General features: G+C 39.2%; 1 protein-coding gene across 1 annotated transcript; it reads right to left on the reverse strand.

The window, feature by feature from the left end:
• Positions 1 to 320: 320 nt before the first annotated feature.
• LOC146492059 (fructose-bisphosphate aldolase C-B) lies at positions 321 to 2,486 on the reverse strand. Its single transcript, XM_085151920.1, has one exon. The coding sequence runs from the start codon at positions 2,409 to 2,411 to the stop codon at positions 1,320 to 1,322; it is 1,092 nt and encodes a 363-aa protein (XP_085008046.1). The 5' UTR covers positions 2,412 to 2,486; the 3' UTR covers positions 321 to 1,319.
• Positions 2,487 to 18,010: the final 15,524 nt, after the last annotated feature.

Genomic DNA, 18,010 nt, shown 5'->3' on the forward strand with positions numbered 1-18,010 from the left:
AAAGATGCCTCAGTGATGTCTTGGATCATTGAGGATTTAGCCTTTTTTAAAAACCATCATGTCATAAAATTGCTTTTAACTTCCTATTGAGAATATCCCAGGATTATATTAGAAACACATGGACATACATTTGATGAATAGTTTTTTATGAAAATAGGTAGGCAGCACAGTGGTCGCCAACTCTTTAGGAAGGAAACTGACGAATGCATGCACCATTCTTTACACCCATTGTCCTTTTTTTTTTTTTTTTTTTTTTTTTTTTTTTTTTTTTTGATGTTTTAAGGTTTTAGTTTATTTTTCTCCACTATTTGACACACCAAGTGCTTAAAGAACAATATTAACACCACAAACGGCACAGTACTCCAACACAGCAGCGACCGTTTCCCCGCTGCTGACCCCACGCCATTGGTCCATTGGATGTGAATGTCGATAGAAACGAGTCTGGTCGTTCGGTAGGGCAGGCAGGGGGAAAAACAGGTGGGAGGATGACACACTAGCATCACATAATATTGACACCTTCACACAACTGAATACATCGATTACTGCATGTAATGTTAAGCTAATGAACAGACACACAAGATGTTTTTTTGTTTTTAAATTCAATAATGGTGATAAGGAGCACAAGAACACAGAAAAAAAGAAAAAAAAAAGAAAAAAAAAAGGGAAGAATCCTGGTGTGTAGTGGCTTATTACAGTATAATGTGCCTGCTTACATCTACTAGATATACATCTGTTTGAAAGCACAACAGAGCACTCCACGCCTTTGTTCAAAAGATCAACTCGGCTCAACATTTTCACCTCGTCTGCCATCTTGCTCCTTAACGCATGTTCTGATGCCACTAATAAGCAGTTGGTCCCACTTGGTGTCAGTGCGGATGTTAGTAGAGCGTTTCAACAATGAACAAATGCTGTTCTGACAGAAGCGAAACACTGACACAAACATGCTGATCTGGCCTGCTTGGGAGTGATCACATATTTTGTGTGAAGACAGCTGCGTGAAAGAAGGGACGTGGAATGAATACTGACTAAACATTTTTGATTATCCTCCAACCGTTTAACTTCAAATAATCTCAAAACTGTAACCATTTGTTGAAACTAGGGGGGAATTTAAAAAAAAAGACAGATGACCCATGTCCGTTTCCTTTTAGTACTGTGATGTCACATGATGGTTTCAAATACACATATCTAATAATGTAAATTTAAGAACTCTAAAGTAAAGCAGACAGCACAGGCCTGTGATTGATGGAGGAGTGAAGAGGGGAGACAGCAGAGCAGATATAAGACTAACTATGCCACAGCTCAACGTGGTAGTTTGCTGTTTAATAGGCGTGATTAGCCACGTAGAGGGACTGGGCTGCGGCGGTGCCACTTCCGGAAGACTCGTACTTGCCGAGTGCAGCCAGACCGTTAGCCTCGGCACGCTTGACGAACTCCTCGGTGGCGGCCTTCTCGTTTTTCAGCTGTCCTTTCCAGGCGTTAAGAGCTGAGGCCTGCAGGGCACGGCCGTAGGAGAAAGTCAGGGCCCAGGGCTTGGGGAGTGGGCAGTTGTTAATGGCATTAAGGTTCACGCTGGCCTCTTCCTCAGACTGGCCACCAGACAAGAATGTCACCCCTGGGACAGCAGGAGGCACTGTGCGGCGCAGAGCAGTGACAGTAGCCATGGCGATTTCTTCACTGCTGTACTTAGTTGGGCAGGAGTGTCCAGCTGTGACCATGTTGGGCTTCAGCAGTGTCCCCTCCAGGTACACGTGATGGTCCGACAGAGCCTTGTACACTGCAGCAAGGACCTTCTCAGTGACGTACTGGCAACGCTTCAGGTCATGATCTCCATCAGGAAGGATCTCAGGCTCCACAATTGGAACAATACCATTCTGTTGGCAGATGCTAGCATATCGTGCCAGCACGTTGGCATTCTCAAAGATGGCCAGCTCAGACGGCGTGGTTTCGCTGATCTTCAGCACAGAACGCCACTTGGCGAAATCTGCGCCGTCCTTCTTATACTGCGCGCATCGCTCGGACAGCCCATCCAGACCCTGAGTGGTGGTCTCGCCATTTGTTCCAGCGAGGGGTACAACACCCTTGTCAACCTTGATGCCAACGACAATGCCGCGGTCTTTGATGAGCTTGGCGAAGTTGACGCCATCGTCAGTGTTCTGGTAGAGGGTTTCATGGAAGAAGATCACACCTCCGATACAGCTGTCGATGCGCTGGTCAGCTGTGAAGAGCAACTGGCGGTAGCGGCGCCTGTTCTCCTCAGTGTTCTCGACCCCAATGGGGTTCAAGCGCTTTGCCATGCTGCCGGTGGACTCATCAGCTGCGAGGATGCCTTTGCCTGGAGCTACTATCCTATGAGCAATGTCCTGCAGCTCCTTCTTCTGTTCAGGGGTCAGTGCTGGATACTGGTGAGTCATGGTGGCTGCTGATAGAGATCAGATGAGGAGTGCGCAGATGATGTGGAACGGTCTCCTGTTTCACTGCAGCAGCGCGACGTACATGCAGACTTAGGACATAAACTTAGTTCTCAACTGAATGTAACAGTTCAGGACAAGAGGATGTAGAAATGAACTGGAGACAGAAAAACACAAAGGATGTGGCATCACTTGTTGAATCTAAATGGCCATGCAATCTTCTAGCTTCAATAAACAAGAATGAACTAAAAAGTAAGTGACGGTGAATCTTTAACCCTGATGTGAATCACCAAAAGTGAACAGAAATGTGTTCACTTTTGTTCCTTTTCCAAACTTGTAAAGAGTAAAGATGCCTCAGTGATGTCTTGGATCATTGAGGATTTAGCCTTTTTTAAAAACCATCATGTCATAAAATTGCTTTTAACTTCCTATTGAGAATATCCCAGGATTATATTAGAAACACATGGACATACATTTGATGAATAGTTTTTTATGAAAATAGGTAGGCAGCACAGTGGTCGCCAACTCTTTAGGAAGGAAACTGACGAATGCATGCACCATTCTTTACACCCATTGTCCTTGAACAGGAGCTAGGCTGAAATTAGTCAGTTGAGTCACATTAGATGAATGTGCACAAAAGAGTAGACTTAAAAAAAACAAGCTGATGAGATGGAATACAAATTCTGACAAAGGGGCTGCCCAGATGGATGGAACAGAACAGCCAGATTCAGTCAAATGACCCTGATGAGTGCTTCAAAAAGGGCAAAACAGCCCCCAGACAATGGTCCCAAATGCTGGCAGCAATACTAGGGAAGGATGAAGCAACAATCTTAAAACGCTGGCACATTTTTAACTTTAGATCCACAGCTGATTAATGAGTGTAAGGACCTCCCTAAGGAGGTGTACAAATGTCCTCCTAATCCGAGGCAGACTTCAGTAGAGACTCATTTGATTCCTTTAAAAACCAATACATTATTTGCCAAACCTCCTTCAGGCAGCTCTTAGCGCAACTCATGTGCACAGTACTATTTTGATTTCACTTATATCTTTACAATAACTCATAAAATAGAGATAATAAGCAAGACTATTTCTTTCTCCCTCCCGTATGCCATTTATTTGATAAAATTCCAATTCAGCCTGGAAAGAGATCATAAATACACCAGTCAGAGCAAATGTGCTGTGCTCTGGTTCTTGTGCACTTAAGAATACCAAGAAATTCTGCAAGCTCAATAAAAAGCTATCTGTTCTGTTGACTGATATGTCTTGTAATTTCTTTAAATTACAGGAAAGCAACGGATCCCCACCCCCAGTAGAAACTGGACACTATAAAAGGTGAGCTCAGGCTCAACCAGATTTCTAATACATAGGCTGAGACCAAGGGTTATCTCCAGCGTACTGGTAAAATGTTGAATGTGGCATTCCTGTAAAAATGTAGTGAACAGAGTAAGTTCAATTAAAAATTATACTATTACTATTACTGTTTTACTACTACTAATAATAATTAGCTTTACAATATTAAGATTTTACATTGAAATGAAAAACAAAGGTTGTCCAGACATATATAGGATATTGTGTAAAATCATACAGCTTGTTTCTGAGATGTAATAAAAAATACATATCTGTAGTAAAAATAGGGTAGCAGGTGGAAGAGAGCCTGGAGAGGTGGAGGTATGCTCAGGAGACAATATGAATGAAAGTCAGCAGAAGCAAAACAGAATAAATGTGTGTGAATGAGAGGGAGACAGATGGAAAGGTAAAGAAGAAGGTGGATGAGTTTAAATACCTGGGGAAAGTCATCCTAAGCAACGGACAGCACATGAGAGGTGGGAAAGAGGGTGAAGGCAGGGTGGACTGGGTTTTTTATCTTGCTTTTTTTATAAGCAAGATAAAAAAAGACAGGTTTAGAAGATGGTGGTGAGACCTGCTGTGAGCTATGGTTTGGAGATGGTGGCACTAACAAAAAAACAGGAGGCACCTGGAGGTGGCAGAGTTGAAAAAGATTTTCATTTGGAGTGACCAGGATGGACAGAAATGAGTACATCAGAGGGACAGCTCAGGTTGGCCTAGTTGGAGACAACGTTCGAGATTCACAGATTTCATAGGTACACTGCCAAAAGTGTTAGCGCATCTGCCTTCACATGCACATGAACTTAAGTGACACCCCATTTTTAATCCATAGGGTTTAAAAGGATGACGTTCGCCCTTTGCACCTATAACAGCTTCCACTCTTCTGGGAAGGTTTAGAAGTTTTCAAGGGAATTTTTTACCATTCTTCCAGAAGCAGATTTGTGACGTCAGACACTGCTGTTGGACAAGAAGGCCTGGCTCGTACTCTCCTCTCTAATTTATCCCATAAGTGTTCTACTGAGTTGAGGTCAGGACTCTGTGCAGGCCAGTCAAGTTCTTCCACACCAAACCCACTCCTCCACGTCTTTATGGACCTTGCTTTGTGCACTGGTGCACAGTCATATTGAAACACGGAGGCGCCATTCCCAAACTGCTCCCACAAAGTTAAGGAGCATGAAATTGTTTCCAAAATACAGTGGTATGCTAAAGCATTAAGAGTCCCTTTCTCTGGAACTAAGGGGCTGAGCCCAGCTCCTGAGAAACAGTACTTTATACCCAGTGTAGGGGAGTAACGGAATACATGTACCGCCGTTACGTATTTAAAATACAAAATATGAGTAACTGTATTCCGTTACAGAAACCAAGGGTGATATTTAGAATACAGTTACTTTGTTGAAATAAATGGATTACACTGCGGTACTTTCCTGTTTCATATTGTGGCGGGTCAGGACTGTTTGGGTGTTGTTTGACAGCTACATTCTGTTGTTCCAGGCAGCAGCGTTACGGTTGCCATGGTTACAGGGCAACCCTCTCTCTCTCTCTGTGACTGTGTGTTTTCTGGGTGAGAGAGCGCCTTTTTGTTGTTGTTGTGCTAAGCTAACAGGCAGAATGCTACAGGCATGGCTCTAAAGAATGTAGCCTCATGGGCAGTGTAGTCCGTGTTGCTGGGAGAATGGACCGCCATACCCGTTATGTGTCTGTGAGCAAGAGGAGGGAGAAAAAGGAGAGTGGAAAAGTACAAGCTGTCATCGAGCAATAACGGGAGCTGGAAGCATGTAAATATAATAATAACCACTGCAGCCAAGCAGAGTGCCCAACGAGCCCAGTTGTAAGTAAGCTATTAAAACTCGACTGTACGCTTTGTTCGTGTTTTCCTCCAAAAACAATAAGTTCCGTTGGAGCAGCCTTTCAACGCCTCTCTCTGTCTCTCACAAGAAAAGTTGACCCACACAACAAAGTAAAGCTATTTTTCGGCAACGAGCCGACACGGACCCCGCCGTATTAGTCAGAGGTCCCTTTACTAAGGTTTGGAGCCGCGGACCTTCAGTAATCGTAATACATCACACAGCAATAGTACATTCACGTAGTTGTAAACAGCATGATAATATATTAAGTAATCCAAAGTATTCAGAATACGTTACTCTCATTGAGTAACGTAACAGAATACGTTACAAAATACATTTTGGGGCATGTATTCTGTATTCTGTAATGAAATACATTTTAAAAGTAACCTTCCCAACACTGTTTATACTACTGCTTCTATGAACTATTAAGAAAATGCTTATCAAAATAGGACATTTAAAAGTGGCCAGAATGTTGATTATTTCAGTAGAAGAAGGCGTGCAAATTGTTTTGCTATCGTAAGGAAGGAGCCGTATTTTTTCTTTTTAAATCCATCGAAATTTCAATTTCAGATTTTCTAAAGTTGCCCTCAAACTACAGTTTCTGGAGATTTAAAAAAGATGCTGTGAAAGTAAAATACTTGAATATCATCATTGTTATGATGCAGACAACATTCATATTTAAAGCTACACACAATTAATGCTTAAATATGGAGCACTTCAAAAGTGATTTTGAAGTATTACTGAGCTCGAGAAAATGATATTCACAGGAATAAAAGCAGAGTTTAACTTTGGAATATGGATGGGCCACTTTGTGTCAAGGTGAAAACTGGCATTACAATAAAATAATAATAAACTAAGCTGGAAAGGTTTTTATTTTTTCCCTGCTGTCTCTGTTTTTATAAACTTAAAATGAAAATAGTTGGAGAATTGTTCATGTTCTTTATACGATACATGTATTGTGTATCCCTGTTAGCAATTATGTATGTGTATAGAGATACTTAATATAAATTATATTTTATCTGGTTTTGTAAGTTAGTTTTTCTTTTTTTGTAACTGTATGTCTGGTATTGGGCTAATGTATTATTTAGAAAAGCCTGTCTTGTGTGCATTATTTACTTTGCATTTACAGGGAGTCTTATTGGGTATCTCTCATTTGTTTTCACTATGTTTAGAGACAATATAGATAAAAATAAAATATGGTGAATTAAACTTTCTAAATTGAATCTTTATCAAAACAAAACCATTACAAAATGCAACAAAACAAATTAGTTATGGCTGATTAAAATATCAGAAAGATTAAAACAATGAATAATTTGCCAACATGAGCTATTAAAGATGCCGTGTGGAGGATTGACTGTTAGCAGTTATTTATCACTGAAACACATTTTCTGTATACTTAAAGTCTTGCATACTGAATGCGAACTCTAATATATGTGATTTTTTTTTTAATGTTATCCTTTCAGGTCCAATTCCTGTGACAGAACTGTAGTTGTCTGGACTACTGCACTGGCCACAAAGTAGAAAAAAGTGCAGCTCTTTCCATAAACCCCATTTCAACAATGGGGTGAGCTCTGGCACCAGGACAACATTAACGGTGAAAATAGAGTATGAGGTTTTGCTCAGATACATTTGCTGCACGGGTCATTTCAATCCAGCAGGGTCAGCCTTCCTATTACCCTATTGTTGACTTCATGCTGAGATTGGCTGGGGTTTTCTGGTATGGGTTTAACCATTTAAAACAGTAATAAAAAATAGTCTGTCGTAAAGGCCTTCGCCTCTTATGTAAAATACTTTCTGGAAACTTATAACAGGCCTCAAGTTGGTCTCAAAAGTGTCAAAATAATAAAAGTGACTCACTAAAATGATCAAATATGATCATTTATGGTCGATCTTGAGGAGACACAAGCCATAAAAAAGACATTCATCCTAAATGGCATGTTGGGGACTTGAACTGATGTCTTTGTCCCACTGGCTGGCTTTAAAAAGGAAGGCCTTAACATTTTGACTTCTAAATATATTTCCACAAGTTTCATGGCTTTTCCTACTGCAGGCATACTTAAAATAGATAAGAAATAGAATTTCTTGTTTTCCACACTATAGAAACTTCTGACTTTTACAGTTGGTTCACAGTAAAAAAACAAACAAACAAAAAAAACAACAACAGCAAAATGGCTAAAATGTAATTTTACATTTATTTCTTACAATTTAAGCCCAAAGTGTTGTCTAACAGACTTTTTTTCTCCTACTACAGCATTCTTTATCATTTCCGAAAACCTGTGATGTTCTGTTGAAAACGCACTTCTTTTTTCTCATGTTAAAATATATAACAGGGTTTAAATTTGTAAATGTCTTTAAACTGGCACAAAAGGGACTTTTGTGCCAGTTTAAAGATCAAAGTGGTCCGTGTAAAATGAGTTTGACATCCCTGGTTTAATGTGTACATAAAAATGACAATATAAAAATATGAGAATAGGGACATGACGAAAGACTCATAATTGCACAAAAAACCCCACAATTTACATTATGATCATATGTATATGCATAATCATAATCAATAGTGATATATTGTGACACCCCTGGTTGAATGTTTGCATACATCCTTTAAATTGCATCCATTCTTTAAATTACTGCTTTACATTACTACTATAGTCAACTGTGGCACATTAGATGTGGCCACATTTGACTATTGTCACTGGAAGCAGGATTAACTCTGCTTGACTCGTTACCCACTGTTAATCTGGAGCATGTGTCGTTCACAAGGGCTCGTCCGTATGCCGTTTAACAAAGCCTCGAGCTTGTCAAGCTTAATCATCTGTTTTTGTGATTTGCCTCATAGATGTATATAACAGTATATGTTATATGATATTTAATAAAATCATAATATAGCGCTGCTTTTTCCTAGTTCATTGAAAGCTGAGTTTTGGTTTTTACTTGCAAATATGTGAATTTATAAGCTATGATGCATTACTGAAGATTAAAAAGAATATAAAGTATTTAAAATGAGCTCAACTGTAGAAACTGGTTTTGTTACCTGCTAAAAATCACGCATTGGCTGCTTGGTTGGGGATCGACAGCTTTAATAAGAGTGTTGGTTCTTGTCTACCGGCTTTGTGTTAGCATGCTGTCTTCACAGATGATTGCAAACAGTCCATATCATGTTAGCAGCAGGGGATGGCTGTTTCTCTTCAGGGCACAATTTACACTTTACTTTCTGGTCCTTTAGCGCAATAAAAATAAAGTTAATGTTCAGAGCTATGCTCATCAAAATTTGTAGACTGCTCCACTACTTTCCTCTCCCCTCCATACAAACTGAAGCCAGAAAAAAAGGCACATTTGAGTATCTTTATATATCCATCCATTATGCAGATAATTGGAGAACTTGCATAAAACTTAGATAAAGCTAACAACATTGTTTAATCAGTAAGATTAATGTAAATTCATGAATTTAGTTGAGCAATGGCTGGAATGTGTCACACCTAACCAGCTGTCAGCTCTACAAATCAGTGGGCAATGACAGATTTGTTCAGATTTAGTCACTTTACTGCATTTATGTGACTTTAAAGTGGAATTTTAATATATTGGTATCGTCATTAGATAATGTAAAAAAAGAACACTTTTTCTGAAATCAACATAACCCACATTATGCGACTAAACACATCCAGCATACACAGAGGAAAAATTGATATCAATCACCTCACTGCGTGTTTGACATTTGGAGTTAAATTATGTTTTTTGGGTTTTTTTAAAAAAAAAAACATTGATGTGTTTCTGCCAACACAATTACATCTGCCTTCAAAACCAATTTACACATACAATATGTGCAAATACACGGTGTGAAGGCAGTTGTTTGTGTGTGTGCGTATGTGCTGGACCCTTTCTATGGCTGTGCATGCATGTAATTTCCACTGGATGTAGATACAATACAGTACATGTATTTATGCTCATTTAAATCACATGTTGATTGAGGGCATTGATGTGATCATCAGATATGAGGTGCTGACAGAAAAATAATGCACTCATTTGCTAGTATCACATAGCTACTCATATATAATCTATAGTGAGCAGAGTGTCATCGATGCCTTCTAAAGGCATACTGCTGAGGTGGAACAGAGAGGCTATGACTTGGCACACCGCCTCCGTGTCTCCTGCTGGGGCCCTGAGCTGTCTCAGTCGCCTGTCATGTCCCCTGTATGTGTGTGTAACTGTGCAATTCTACAACCACAAAAAAACAAAAAAAGGAGATCCAGCTGATGTGAGCACACGTGCATGGTGAGCGTGCACGCACGCCTAAAGCAGAGCGGAATATGGCTCAGAGAAGAGAGTGAGCGGAGAGCTGTCACACAAAGGGAGGCAGTCAGGGCCGCTCGCCCTCCTCCTTCCTCCTGCAAAAAAAAAAAAAAAAAGCACACTAGCTCTGAAACGGCCTGCCCACGTGTTTTCTGTCACCTCATTCATTCATTTCCCATCGGTCTAATTTGCAGCATGGGGTTTGGAAGACTGGGGCACAGTTGGATTCAGAAGGCAGTGTTTTAGTGTTCTGACAGACTTTTCAGTTCTTTGTGTTTAAACCAACCGCCAGTCGCCAAATGCAAAAATGCATGATACTGCAGATCACTCGAAAACTGGGGGGGAATTATCTCCCGACACAATTTCATATTTAGCGATCAAGTAATACTGTTTTACCTCTTAACACCAGATAACTGGCAACCCATTTTACGTTAAGGGTTGAGTGATAGATACAGTTTAAAACCACCTCTATTCCAAAGAGGTGAAAGGCAGATGGAAAAGCTTTTAACAGACAAACTGCAGTGCAAAAACATATGGAAAGGAGAGCTAAGTGAAAATTTGCATTTGGATAAAATAAAACAATGGGTCACCAGTGACCTGGTGGACAGTAAGAGGGTAAAAAGACTAATGTGCAGCAGGAATCAAAAGCAATGCACTGAGAAAAATGTTAAAAACGTTTTTCATGTGTAGCACTCGCTGCATTTTTTTCTCTCTCTAAATCACTCGTGTTGTCATAATCAATGACATTAGCTTAATCAAACAGCCGTGTGCTGCAGATGTGACACTTCACGACTGCAGGATAAACTAGCTCTTTGGCTCTGAATTGCCACTGCATGCCAACTTCAAAAGATATCTGCTTTTTGAAGTGGCATGAAGGGTTGGTAAGCTGTTGCTAGTGCTGACAAGTAAAGGATTTGTGAGTTGCAATCTAAAGAGGAGCAGACATGAGAAGGAGGGTAACTTCTTGATTGCATGAGTGGCATTTTCTCCCAGTGGTCCTCTGACCCCGGCAAAATAGACCCTAAATAAAGAAGTGAGACATTTATATAGAAGTTCAGTCGGGTCCTCAGATTAGAACTGACACTCCATGTGGGTGATGTCAAGAGATAAAAACTGCAAGCTGCCCTGTTGGTGATGAATAGAGGACCAGATCTGTAGAACCATACAATACTGCTCTGAGCTTTGCACTGAAATAAGCTTCATAGCATTGTGTTGTGAACCAGATCTGAACCAGAAAATGTGCCTTTATCTGAAGAAAATCACCCTGGGTGCTGCCACAGAGTCGACGCAGTTCATCTTCCCTTTATTGTCAGTGGAGGATAGAATTGCTGCACCCAGGGGTGGGCTTGCACCTTAGGCATGCACATTATGTTTTTATCATCATTTTAAGTATAGATGTATAGATACTCAGCTGTCAGAGGAGGCAGAATAAGCCTTACCAAACATAACAGAATACATTAACTGCAATCCATTTCATATATGGCTGCTTTTCTGTACATCTGTTGCCTGGATAATGTGTCAGCTCCTTAGAGGTACTTGTTGCAAATCATTGTGTTTAACAGTCATTTCAAAGCCTTCCAAAACTAGCTATGAAGAGAATGTGAAGAAACAGCTGCTAAGTGGTTGTGTCCAAAACCTGTATGCATTCTGCTAAAGGGCCATCAAATTAACTCAAACTGAGCCAAGCTGTACTTGTACTTGTCGTACTACCAAATTGTACAAAATGAAGCAGGTCGAGGTAACCTTTAGTTAGTTAGTTAAATACTGAAAGAGCACATTCTTATTGATTTGAACGTTTTGTGTAAATTAGACATTACTGTAGTGAAGTCAAAGTGTTACTATGCTTTTATAAGGCATTGTAGATGCATGAACATTAAAAATGGGTTAGTTTAGCCTATTAGAATGTGGTTGCCAGGCAACTTGAGGATATTAGATGAGAACCTTCAGGGGCAGAAGACAAACCTGTGTGCCAGTTTTGTTGCTCCGCGCCTGCTCCTGCGTTGGAGGAGCTTGCAGGCAAATGTGACCTCTCTACAGGATGTCAGCCAATATTACAGTTTTAATATGGTTTCCTTTTACTAAATAATCCTCTTGTCATCATTATTTCCACATGTTTGTCTGACAGATCAAATGTGCTTTGTCAGCTGTAGATTTTTAAGCAATGTTTTCTATTTAGGTTGATGGTGACGCACACATTCAGATTGTGAAATCTCCGAAATTTGAATGAGGCATCTGCTCTTTCCTTTAACGTCAAAATTAGCTAAGCCACGTGAAGCCATGTTTACAGAGAAACACCCTTCAGCTTTACTGAAGAGGTGTTCTGTATTCTTGTGTGTTTGAACACCTCGCTATAAATGAACATCCATTGCCGCATCATTAGCCAGTGGAGACAAGAGATGAACTCATAATTTCCATTGTCAGTTCTGAGAGAGGCTCCCAATTATTTAGAAACAATTGAAGAGGTGGTGGAGGCATCAGCCAGGACGCTGCAATATTTCTGGGGAACAGGAGTGCATTATTCCTCATTTGGAGCTGACAGCTCTACCAGTCGGGTAAAATTGCGACAAACAGATATTGTGATCCCAGAAAACTCTGCATTGAGACGTTTTGTTTGAAGCATAATGAGAGACTCACACAAACGCCCTGTTACATCTTGGACTTTTCGGGGTTTCATAATTATTTCATCTCAGGGAGTACTGTTTGAGCTGAAAAAAGGTCTTACTTTCCCCCTCATTAATCTAAATCCCAAATTCTTTAATTTATTATTCAGGATTGAAGCGAAGAGCTCTTACAGATTCAGTGTTTCAAGCTTATTAGCTTCCAAATTTGATGGCTTTTGAACCTCTGGGATCCTCAACATCGGTTCTACTTTTTTGTATCCCGTTCCCTAGATGCTGAAGGTGACTTCCAGGAGGCGATCAAGCAAAACACAATTTCTCAGTGATGTTGGTGTAACTGAAAATTCAGGTCATGCTATGTCTCCAAGTCCTTACTTCTTATTGGAGGATTCAGCATTTCTATGGTGAGTGATTTTTTTCCCTCAGTGATATCCTCAAACGGGCATATGAAATGAGAAAATACACACCTGCCACCTCTTACATTGGCGTGTATACACTTACTTACTCAGATCTACACTGCCCGAGGTTGTAAAATACAGTGGAGACGTGAGAAAGCACCTCAAAAAGCACTTCGGGGTACAGGTTATGAGAGGTTCATTTCCTACACTAGGAAAAAGCTCTTTTACAGCCTTTAAAAAAAAAAAAGCTCAGTGGCTGACCCAGAGCTGAGGTAGCATGCTGTGCTCACTGATTTATGTCAAATTTACAATGCTCTCTTAGCTATATGAACAAGAATAATCAGGTGTTTTCCTATTTTGATATGCAAATTCCCACACAGCCATCATGCATCTGTTTTGATCCTCAGGAAAATCCCAGAGCATTGTCCTCCTTTCATAGACGTGGCTCTTAAGGTGGATTTATGGTCTCTCTGAACTCAAGCCAGGATGGTTTGTCTGCGACTTTTTTATGGGATCAGAATGATGCCACCTTGAAATGAAACTGAAAAAAATATTGTAACTGAAATAAATGTACTGAAAAATCTTGTATTGAAAGTGAAAATAAAATTGATAGTGAAAAACAATTAATTGAAACTGTAATTTATTTGTTTCACTTACAATATTTTTTTTTCAGTTTCAATATTTTTTTTCAGTTTCATTTCAAGGTGGCATCGGACTGATCCCATAAAAGAGAAGCTGGGAATTGTACCTTTAACACCGGCTCTCTTTTTTGCCAGTTGTTACTGAGCTGTGTGGGGGACTTGAAGCATTTCGAGGGGTATTGGTAGATACTGGGTGCATGTAGGGAATGGTAATGCATCTCAGTTTAATAATGCCTATAAAGAGGCGGTTAGGGTCATGTTCAGTCTGTGAAATGAATATTCAGCTCTCAAAGACACACACTAACGGTTCTAACAGTGAGGCTGGCCCAGATAGGAGAAAAACAACATAGACTGGAAGCTTTTTTCTTTCATGTTTACTTGTTTTCACCAATGAGCCCTGCACTTGTACTACCCTAAGCTCCAATAAATCTGGGCAATACATGTATTTCGGTGCACTCAATAAAAAAATCATCCATTTTGCAGAAAATGATACAACCCTATTGAGTTGAAAAAATGATAAAAAAAAAAAAAATCAATTAAATTAATTAATGAAAAAATATCACCTTGCTTACAGTAAATGGGTACCACAGACCCAAGGATCACACGAGCGTGTGAAACTTTGGTCTTGCTTTTCGTTTTAGGTCCTGTAAGTATTCTGTTGAGATTTACTATGAAAACATTTGATTGTGGTTGGATAAAATATTAGTGGTGTGCAATACTGCAAATGGTGTTATCGATCCAATACCAAGTATATACAGGGCCGATACTGCCAATACCAATACTAATGCAGTGCAGTGTTTAATGATTTATAAGATGAATCAAACGTGTCTGTCTCTAAAGCACTTTGCATCAACTTCTGTTGTTTAAATCACGGGTCCCCCAACCCCCGGGCCATGGACCGGTACCAGTCCTGGCGTCATATTGTACCGGGCCGCGAGAGTTGAGGCTCGGTTGTGGAATTTATGGTTTTCAGAGTTTTTATCTGTTTTTAGCGTTTTGTTTTTTTAAAAATTGTTTTTAGCGTTAACTTGGTTTCCCAGGGTATTTTCCCGTGTGTTATGAATCTATCTTCTTGTTTTGGGGTACCGCTACTGGTTTTATTTTGTTGTATTTATCCACAACACCTTAAAGGCTTGTCCGTGAAAATATTGTTGGACGTAAACCGCAATAAATGGTTGGGGACTGCTGGTTTAAATGTGCGCAAGGCTATAAATAAAATAGACGTAATAGTCAATACAAAAAGGTTCAGACGTTTTTCATGTGCATGTTGGAGGTGAATTTATTTTATTTAAAAAAATGAAAAGAAACATTACTTAACACAATTCAGTGGGCTACATACTGAAGTATCAATCCTGCCACACTAGTATAGATCCAATGCCAATACCAGCGTTGATACTGATACTTTCGTTATTTGGATTGATCCCCTCCAATGTCCAAGCAATTTTGTGATTTTAGTGGCATGAATTTTCAGACCTTCATGAGTGCAGGATATTATTGTAGCAGTGAGAGTACTTAGGAACAAGATGGTGTACTGTCAATAACTTGAACCCTTGTCCACTATAGTAAGCAGATCTGGTTTGAGTCAGTTAGGCTGTTGGGGGGCATTTATGATATGTTATGGCATGGATTGGGTCCACTAATTCATTCTTATTATTTATGTCATGTTTATTTATTTAAAGGGGACAATGCAGTTTAACATAATTCCATTATGGAGCTTGAAACTAATGTGCTGCACATAGAGTTTATAGCTATTGTTAATTTCCAACCCTTGTCCCTTGTTGGGCTTTTGCATTCTCATACACAAGCAAAGTGACAACACTCAATTCAATTCTGAGAGTAAAGTTACTACAAACCAATATGTTCCAAGAATAAACTTTTATCCTAAGATAATAGATTTCTAATCTCTCTTTTGGCATGAGAAGTTCTTGAACGAAAATGTGTTTCTTATGGCCTTTGCAGTCAACAGATCCTGGCCCGTTTTCTTACTTGTTCTGATTGCCATCACAAAAACTTCAAATAAGTTAATATCTTCTAAAAGAACAATGTTAAGTAACTCTAGTAATGTTATAGATGTCTGTTCTAGAGTCTCTAGATATACTGTTACTATGCTATGACATAAGTACTGTATATAACTTTCATATAGGTTATACCATTAATTTGTAATCTGCCACCAAATATACATTGCCATTGTCTTTAATTACCAAGCCACTCTTCCATTTCCCTTTGTCTCTGCTGGCATGTATATTATTTTTAGGAGGCTACCCATTGTGCAGGTGTTGAAAGGGCTACGCATTGAGGGTCAAATGTGACTTCATGAATTCCCGTGTTGATACAAGTGACCTATTTCTTTGTGTAGTATGTGCTAGATTCAAGATAGAGGGAGGACACACTCTGTAGCTGATCCCTTGCAAAGTTCATTCAGAATTTTTAGAGCACCAGTATCTCTGGTGTACAGCTAGTATTTGATATAAATGCATCCTTATTAAATCCCATTAAGTCATGAACATCATTTGGAAGGCCATTCCAGAAAAATTACGAACATGACATTGTAGGGATTTCCGATGCAATTTGTTCTACATATGCAATATAGAAATCAATAGGCAATTTTGAGGTGTTCCTGGCATCTCATTAATAGATCTTGTGCATCCTGAAGCCAGTTCCTTTGCATTTTTATACATTTCCTCATCCTCAGTTAATGGAAACCTGATAACGAGAAAGATATAAAATATATGTTTTCCAGCAAATCTTAATCGGTAAAATTGTGCTCTTCTGCTGAAGAACAGAGGCCTTTTAATAACACAGAACATGAAAAAGCAGATGGGTATATTTCTCACCTTTTTGTATCACTGAAAGCTTTCTCATAACCCTGTGCCTGCCTACACCTAACTTCAAACTCAATTTGCTTCCACAAGTTGCCTGCCACCTTGCCATTTGTGACCTGCTCCATCTGACTTAGTAAAAGATTTGTCATGTGCCTAATTTAGATATTCTATATTCTGGGTTTCCGGACCCACAGGGAAGGACATAATTGAATAGGCTGTGTCAAAGCCTCCCCCACTCCACAAAAACCTCCCAGGGACGTGCTAACGTTAATTATCTCCCATTGCAATATGGCCTAGTTTTATAATTACTGGTCCTGCCAAATATATTACAACATACTAAACCTCTCACCAGACAGTTATTAATTTAGTGTGTGTGATCCATAGACATGTGCTGTACAATTTGCCTACTTACCTTATTTACAGACAGGATAACAATATTTGTGCTCGAGGGGTTGACTGGGTTGTGCATTGCAATCACGCTTGGTGATTTAGAAATCTTAGACATGCTTTTCATTAGCTGTGCATAACTTATCAACATTAGTGCACTCATTTTAGCATCAAAGGGCTGCTGTGTGGAAGGCAACAGTCTACAGTCTTGCTAGCAGCTCTGTGAGGTTGCACTCACGCTTAGCAGTGCTTTGGTTTATGTGCTAAAATGCTAACGTGAGCTCAGTGTTGAACGTGCTGAGTGCATATGGACAATATGGTTTAACAATATTGTCCATATTAGTTTAGCATGCGCTAAGTGCTAATTAGTGTCATACACAAAATACACAATATACAGCTAAGGATTTAATTAAAGGATTAAATTAATAAACTATAGAGACAGAGCACATTTCTCCTCCTACAGGGGGGAAGGGGGATCAGACATCCCACTGATTTTTTTTTCTGCTATCAAAAAATAAAAAAAATAAAAAAAATTCTGTGTTGTGGGATGCATTATCAAGATAGGAATTTCTGAAAATAAAAAAAAAAGAAATGAGAATAAAAAAGTGGGTTAATTAATTTCACAGGCAATCTAAGGGTGTTTCCTGTTACATATCCTGCAGGTATAGACAACCACATGAAAATTTGATAGGCACCCCAAAATTGTGTGTATAAATATTTAATGGACTATACCTTACACAGTGGTTCAGTATCCTGCCATTTCCCAACTCTTGTACTTTGAGATATTGTCCATTAATTCCTCCACTCCACAGAATAAACCATATTTATATGTTAGTATATAGTATAACCAGACCGAATTCAGTTAATTCCATCGCATTGCAGGTCAATTAGGTGCTTCACTGGGGTGGTTGCAATTATTATTCTATTGGATGAAGCTAATGTTTTAGTCTACTATGCATTATTTTAATGTGCTTTAAGTATCTCAGTGTTATTCTACTTTCTACTTCTGCTCCACTTCAATTTAATTATGAAACTTGTACTTTACATTGCATGTCATATATTTAGTTATTGGATAAGTTTGTAATACATTCCTTATTGCACTGTAATAGATAAAACTATCTAAAAGCAATTAAAGCAGTGAAAGTAATTAAAGTCATCTCCAGCTGCAACATAGAAAGTGAATCAGTGAATCGATAACTATGATCCATTAATATCATATATATGAGTCTTTTAGTTGAACTACTTTAAGCATATAATG

Source organism: Neolamprologus multifasciatus, chromosome 23 (genome assembly GCF_963576455.1).
Source record: "Neolamprologus multifasciatus chromosome 23, fNeoMul1.2, whole genome shotgun sequence".
NCBI classification, from domain to species: Eukaryota; Metazoa; Chordata; class Actinopteri; order Cichliformes; family Cichlidae; genus Neolamprologus; species Neolamprologus multifasciatus.

Excerpts from the sequence above, each read along its gene's own strand:
- LOC146492059 (XM_085151920.1), bottom strand. The coding sequence starts at position 2,411 with ATGACTCACCAGTATCCAGCACTGACCCCTGAACAGAAGAAGGAGCTG.